This window comes from Typopeltis vanoorti, chromosome 7, assembly GCF_054136105.1.
Source record: "Typopeltis vanoorti isolate ZY-2024b chromosome 7, IOZ_Tvanoo_1.0, whole genome shotgun sequence".
In the NCBI taxonomy this organism is placed as follows: domain Eukaryota; kingdom Metazoa; phylum Arthropoda; class Arachnida; order Uropygi; family Thelyphonidae; genus Typopeltis; species Typopeltis vanoorti.
The window spans coordinates 100,889,010-100,897,186 of record NC_143555.1 but is presented as its reverse complement, the minus strand read 5'-3'; the positions used below and the strand labels follow the sequence as shown (position 1 = coordinate 100,897,186).

General features: G+C 31.3%; 1 protein-coding gene across 1 annotated transcript; it reads right to left on the bottom strand.

Moving 5' to 3' along the window:
• Nucleotides 1-244: 244 nt before the first annotated feature.
• Nucleotides 245-7,354, bottom strand: LOC150104904 (GTP-binding protein Rhes-like). Its single transcript, XM_090396049.1, has 2 exons — nt 7,248-7,354; nt 245-1,759 (listed from the first exon to the last, which is right to left on the bottom strand). The coding sequence occupies exon 2, from the start codon at nt 1,663-1,665 to the stop codon at nt 988-990; it is 678 nt and encodes a 225-aa protein (XP_090252175.1). The 5' UTR covers nt 1,666-1,759; nt 7,248-7,354; the 3' UTR covers nt 245-987.
• Nucleotides 7,355-8,177: the final 823 nt, after the last annotated feature.

Sequence of the window (8,177 nt, the reverse complement as noted above, 5' to 3'; positions counted from 1 at the left end):
GTGATCTCTGTAATAAGGTGAATAGTTTAGGATATACAGTGTTTGATAGTGAATCTTATAAATCAACTTATTGCATTCATAATAGTTATTGTATTAATTTGGGTTATTGTATTCATAATAGTGTGTACTATTTCTACTACTGAAGTATCACCTTAATTTTTATAGCATGTTTTAGTACAAAATTTATTTAAACAAATCAAGATAATCAGTTTGATAAAATAGTGAATAAATAAACTCAATCAAAATCAGTAAAAAAATGGTTCTTTATTTTCATGCGCACGATGTAGCTATGAAGACAAGTTGAATGGTGTTTATAGCCAGTAAATATCTTGGATCAAATGAATATACACGAATAATACATTTTCCAATTAAGTACAAAAATCGATCAGTTGTGACTAGCTTTCCAAGCTTTCATTTTCCATATTATTCTAGCAAAAAATGTAAAATACATATTTGAAATTTTAACTAGGGTTACTAGAAATTCACATTAACGTTTAAGCATTTTTCAAGAACAAGATGTTTATTCTGAGCACTACAGAGAATCAACTGCTCTTCAAGAGATCACATTTGCATGGCACCAACAGTTCATGCATCCTGAGAATAATAGATATCTTCCGTTTATCATATTTGAAGCATTGGAAAACAACTATTTATGCAGCGTCAGAAGTTCGAGTTTCCATCAAGCAGTTTGTCCATCTTTAGTTCTTTAAGTGAATATTTCACTTGATTTTCATGCCAAAGTCAAAAGGACTAGCTCGGGGCAGAGGAAAAAAAAATTATTGCATGTTTAAAAGCGAAAAAGACAAATCACACTACTGACCATACAAGCTCAGCTAACCTGAATACTGAGTGACTTTTATAAAGTAATGATCAGCCTACGATAAGGCTCACAAAAAAAGAGGAATAGAGTGCAGACGTGGACCTCTTCGATTAGATCGAGCACCTCTCATATACAATGTCTTTATAGTCTTATTTTGATCTGCGAACTTATGAGACAGCACAGCTGTTTCTCTTCATTCGAATCTTATCTTTAGCTATTGCAGGCTTAGAAGGACACATAGGCAATGACTGACGTCTGCGCTGGACTGCTGGACTTAAGTCATACGGAATACGAGCTTGTAACAAGAGTTCTTTAAATATGGCTAAAATGTTTTTATTTTCTTTAGCCGAAGCTTCTACGAAACCATTTTCCCAATCGATTCCTATTATTGTTTCAGCAACCTCTTTCTTCACCACGCGGCTGTCTTCGAGGTCACTCTTATTACCTACCACAACAATGGGACCAGCGTTAGGCTTAGATTCCATTATTAGTTCTCTGAGTCTTCTTACTTCTTCAAAAGATTCGTTGTTATCTACTGAATAAACGAGAATGAATGCATCGCCTGTATTGATGGCTAGTTGCCTCATTGCTGGAAATTCAAACGATCCGCTGGTGTCGAGAATATCTAGCGTTAGACCACCGCCACCAACATCATATTCTCCACGATGTAATTCTTCCACCGTGGCGCGATAGTCGACTGGAAACTGATCATACAGGAACTGTTGTATTATAGCTGTTTTACCAACTCTTTCTGCTCCCATGACAACGAGACGGTAATGTCCTTTAACTTGTTGCCATTCTCCTTCTCCTGCTGATCCTACTGATGGAACATTTGAACCTGGCATCTTGGGATATTAGCCGTTGATAGCACGTAAATCTGATGAGAATTTTTATGGTAAAATTAGACGATCATAAACATCATCCGTGAACGATAGATATCTAAAAATTAAAAAAAAAGACATTAATTAGTAATCACGACATATTATTCTTATAAAATAGGGAATTAATATGTACGTTAAAATATTATATTAAAAAATCAATAACTTAATATCCTATATTAGCAATAAATAAGATGGATTTCGACTTTACAGTGAAGGAAACAATGAAATTCTCAACCGGGTTGCGAATACGGAACTGACAATCGAAATCTTAGAAATGATATGATTTGATAATAGTCACTTGAAATGTAAGATTATTAAATAAAATAAAAAAAAGACGTAATTAAGAAATTAATGAAAAAAATATTAAAACAGTAGAATTATCAGAATTATCTATAAGCAGGAATAGCAATTTATTTATATGGAGTTTCCTCCCCCGTCCCTATTGGGGCGAGTTGTGCACACAAACGAGAATAAATTAATGCATGCCATCAATATATAAAAAATAACATAACATGGAATGGATGGAAAATTAGAATCGATAATTAGTTTTTGATACTAAAGACAGCGCAAGCACCTTAGGAAACTTATCCGCAATGCATTATATACTAACAAATATACATTTTAGGGGCCAGAAAAAAAAATCGATAGTCGAGTGACATAAATGTACACATACTAATTTTTGGAAAATTTTAATTCCGGAAAAAAATGTAAAAAAAAAATTACATAGATCTAAGATTAAAGAAAAAAAAGTTTAAGGATAACAGGAAAAAGGATTGTAAAAACAAGTAAGATAAATAAAATCGTTACAATAAACCAGCGGTAAATGAATGAACTGGTATGAAAGCTTATTGTATATTGCAAGTTATTGCATAGTTCTTAAAATAACTGGGCGATGGACTGAGTCCTTGACTCTTTATCCCGTCATCTGAATGAAGAAAATCTGTGTGGATGGAGTGTTATTGAGCTAAAGAGCTCTAGTCATGGCTGGGTAACGGCAATGGCCGAGCCTCAGTTAATTGGCCAGCATTACTATCCGCTACCCTGAAAATCCTAAGAAGGACTCTTCGTCGTTATCCAAGTTATTGCATATTATCTAATTTTAGAAATATATATAAAATCTATTATAAAAATAATTTGGTTAGTCAATTATTTTCATTTGTTTTGTTTTAAGATTCAATTATTTGCAAATAATTTTATTTAAAAAAATAATGTTTTAAAATTTAAAACTTTTGCTATAATAAAGTTCTGACCGCCTGCAGGTTTTTTTTAAATAATAACTATAAAATTTGAATACGTGGCTCGATGAAGTTGCGAATCACGTATGATATTCATTACATCTACAGCTGAAATCAGCCGTAAACAAAATTCCTGAAAAACGCATTCTTTATTTCGTTCAATATTCGTTGACATCTTTACACGCGATGCCTAGCATTTCATTAGATGCCTTTGCTAACACAAAATGAAAGCTAAAGCGACCATCATTATGGTTACTGTCGTATGCCAAGCGAGTAAAATTAACGGTGACATTGTTATACAGATTGCGCTCGGTGACAGTGCATAAAATTTGCATTCCTGTAACTCATGATGACATTTTGTAAACTGCGTGGGTTTGTATGGTTAAAACCAGACAGTCTTCTTAACGTTCGCATTCGATGCTGGACACCATGGAATTTCAAATTACTTTACCCAGTATGATTATCGTTTTATGAACTTTGTGCTTTCGGTTTATATACAGTGGAAAGAAGAGTGCTTAAATAATTGCGATCTTTATATAATATAATGAATCTTTACCTTCGTTTTTTTTTTTTTTAAACAGACTTTATTGCCCAGAATCTTGAATTAAATTACCATTCTATGTAAAACACAAAAATTAATCGTTCCTAATAATAATAAAAATATTTTAAAAAATGTAAGGTGTATAATCAAATCTTTCTCTCAGACAAGAAAAAACTAGAATTTTTTAGAATTTTGTTACATTTTATGATTATTTTACAAAGCACCTTTATTTATTAAGGATATTTTAAAATAATCATTCTGTGGGATGTTGAAAAATCAACCAAATTTAAGGAAGGAAAAGCGTTCTGCTATTCCATATGAGACTGGTTAACCAAATTTCACTTAAAAAACCTTATAAAATGATTTTTTAAGTGTTGCCTCGGCATTACTTACTTCTAAAAAATACTCCCTTTTTTTCTTTATATTTTATTGTTTCTGACCCGATACGTGCTGAATTCCTTAAATAAACACCTCGTCGAATTTTTATTCAAATTTTATATTTAATTCAAATATAAAACATACGAAGTTAATGCAGTAGTTTGATTAATCCCAAAGTCAACTTAATACGTGTCATTAGTTGGTATTGTGCAAAACAGCATTCCTACCCATAAATGATTTTTTTTTCTCCATGCACATGTGTAACAGGAAATACTTAAAATTGAATTTGTCACTTTCCTGTTCCTGTCGAACAAATTCGCAACAAAGGAAGTACAACTTCATTTGCGTTTTATCAAAAGGAAAGTTTTAGTATAAGCTCTCGGTGATAAAACGCTAACTAGCAAAGAGAAAAAAAAAAAAAACCAAAGGGTTCATTCTTCGTGTGCGTGTACTAATTCGATACTTTACAAGCATTTATATTAGTATTATTTTGCTTACTTTTTTTAGAAAAGAAACATGCTAGAAGAGCTAACTATTCTGGGTGAAAATCATTAATGCCTAATATTGTGAATTGATATGCATCGACATCAGATAAATATATATATGGTTATATATATATATATATATATATATATATATATATATATATATATATATATATATATATATATATATATATATATATATAAGGACGAAGACGCAATGCTTTATAAAGGCAAATTGTTATGATTACAGAAATAATCTACATATGTGAATTGTTATAAGAAAGCCAGTCAATATAAAACTATTATGATAATAGCTTTGTTGTCAGCTAAAGCACTTGAAAGTTTGTTGATCACCAAATGTATTCTTTCCAAGGACACGAATATCTATCACTTCTCGAGTGTTTGGAACGTTCCAGGTGTTCGACTAGGTTGGAACGTCTTAGAATCATAGCAACAAGAAGTTTTATCATTAATCGAAATACAAAATAAACATCTGCAAATAACCACATTAGTTTATATGAGAAGTTGTGTTGGCGCTGTCAAATCAAAAAAAAAATGCTTCGTGCATTGAGAGGGAAAATTAGGTCAGGAATATAAAAAAAAAAATCGAACATAATAATTCAATTCCTTGCTTAATGCTCGACAAGAATAGAAGAAAATAAGAATTTCAAGGATCGACACACAAAGCACGAACCCGCATTTGATGGAACAATAATATTTGAATTTAGTGCATGCTAAGCGTTTGAAACAGCTCTTTCCGAGAAAGGAAAGAAAAAAAAAACCATGACCAAAAGCTAACCATAGAGTACAAGATCGAATAAAGTTTTACGTTTACCTGTAAATACACAATGTATATATATATATATATGGTTAGCGTTGGTCATGAGGTTTTTTTTTTCTTTCTTTGATAAAACCTAATATATATATATTAGGTGAAATATTCGTGTATATATAGTATCCAGAAAGAATATTAGATTAAAACACGGTGAACTTCAGGAAACACTTTCTCTCACACCAAATAAATAAAGACTCTCTTCCCCCCCCCCCAAAAAAAACAAATACATAAATTAAAAATCAATTCGTCCATGACTATTATGTGCTTGACAATGAAAAAAACAAAAAACGAAGAAAAGCCCTCTTTAGGACTTCCAGGGTAATGAATGACAATGCTGTAGCCAATGAAGTTTCAACTGAGGCTCGGCTATTGCCGTTACCCAGCCATGACTAGAGCTTTTAGCTCAATAATACCCCATCCACACAGATTCTCTTCATTCAGATGACAGGATAAAGAGTCATGGACTCAGTCCATCTCCCAGTTCTTTTAAGAACTAGTATGTGCGTGTAAATTGCAGACCCAAGGGTAATGGATGGCAATGCAAATGAAGTTTTAACTGAGGCTCGGGTATTGCAGTTACCCAGCCATGACCAGAGCTTATAGCTAAATAACACCCTATCCACACATTTTCTTCAGTCAGATGAAGGGATAAAGACTCCCCCCCCAAAAAAAAAACTAGTATCATGCAGTGTTTAGCTAAATATAAATCTTCATAACATCACCAACACGTATTTTTAGTTCATATTGATTGAAGGTTGTTTTAAATTGTTGATTAGGAGATGAAGGTATTCTGCATACATGCTCAGTTGCCTAGAGCACGTAATACCAGACTATGAAGTTTATATTATGCTTAAAAAATAAAGAAAAGAAAAATGAGAATAAAAAAAGCACTCCTCGAATGTTTGAATAATTCATCCAGTGCATTTGTAGCTAGGCGCCCAAGTGGAAGGACATTTGGGGATTAGGAAGTAACAAAATCGTTTTTTTTTTTTTTTTTTTTTCTGCAGTCATTTTCTCTACTCACGTTTCTTCTTTGTTCTCTCTGTTCCTAGCAACTAACGCAAAACTTTTTTTTTTGTTTGGTGAAAAGCCCTATAAAAATAAATAAAAAGCAAAACGACGCGTGCGCATGCTCTGTAAATCTGTTGGTTAAGAGAGAATTTGGCTATTGTCGACTTAGATATATATATAAAGAATAACTTTTTTTTTTTTGGAATACTCAAAAGGTAAGGTCTTTCGCAGACTTTCTCGTTGGCGACCATGTATATATATGGTTGCAAGTTTAAAAATAATAAATGAATGGCCCGAGGACAGTATTTATATTGCCAAATACAGGCAACACATTGATTTTCAAAAAAGCATTTCATGTTTGCTCAAAGTATTAATACTTTGAAAGTATAATACAAAAATGCCACAATAAAAAACATTCATATTTTAAATTTTACGATTGTCAACTAATATGTTTAAAAGGACACGTATATTTTAGACTGAAATTTCTTGCTCAATTATTTTATAATTGGAATTATCCAGTTACCTGATGAAAAAAAATCTTTAATTTCACAATAATTACTTAATATTTTCCCGTACTTTTTATTTTATTTTTAATAAATACTTGAAAAATAAAATATTACATTGAAAAACATTTTTAATAATTAATATTTAAGAAAACATTTAAAAAAATCGATATTCTCGCATACACCATTTTTAATTACTATATATTTATGACTAATATAAATATTAATTGCTTCAAAACTCAAATTTACCTTTTCTGCAAAGTACTGGGTTATATTTTCTTACAAAGCAAGAAAAATGCATTCTTTTTTAAAATAATATTTCAAAGAAACGATAATATAATATAATATATAAAACTTATCAACTTGCAAAGCAAGAAAAATGCATTCATTTGTAAAACAACATTTCAAAGAAACGAAAATATAATATAATATATAAAACTTATCAAATATGCTCAAAAGTAAAGCAAAAAGTTTATATATATATATAATTATATATATATACACTACTTTTGTAGAAAATATATTGCAAACATTGCATAAATCATCTCAAGTTTTTACCTTTTAATAATTTTCGAGAGCTTCACAGAACTGCTAGAGACGGAGGCTTCACTTCGGCACACTGTTGCTCACCGAGACAGCTACAGGTGTTAGCTGGCGTTCATCCGTTGGTGCACTATTTATATACCACGAGATGGCGTGCCAGACATGTGCCCTAACTGGTGGGTAGCTGCAACGTCACAGCCCGGGGTTCACTAAACACTGCTGCGCGTATCCACATGAAATGCGAGCCCAGTAGTGGCTTTCTTCTTTGACAGCTGCACGTGAGTTTGGTAGACAGAAAACAGCTTCATGCGAATGTGTTGTTTGTTCGCTAACCATGCTTTTCTTCATCCTCGCTGTGTGCTTTTGTAAAGAAAGTATTGTTTAGCATGGAATTAGCAAAATGCAAAGGGAAATAATAATAAAAAAAATTGCACCATTGCAATAAAGTATTTTAGCAACGTTTGGGAAAGATTGAAAAATAAGTTGACACACACACACACATGATGGGTCTAAATTGTATGATTGGTTGAAAAAGAAATAAAGAATTTCAACTCTTTGGAATTTATTTGTAATGAACTTAAGATGTTCATTAAATGATAATTTAATCGACTAGTTTGTAATAAAATGTTTATACCTTCCAGAAGCATTCGTTATTATTTATTTATTTTCGCAATTATTAAAATAACTACTCCGAAGATTTTTTTTTTTTTTTTTTTTTTTTTTTTTGCAATTATTGTCACTGTTATACATAAATCCGCAGGTTTTAATTTAGCACATGCTGGAATCTTTATTTTTATAACCATTTCCCAATATTTTACCGAAATGCTGCTCTCTATCCTAGTACATTCCCTTTATAAGATTTATTTATTAAAAATAATTCTTAAACTTAAAATATACATTTCAAAAATGTTTTAAAATTAAATTATCTGGTGTATTTTCCACATA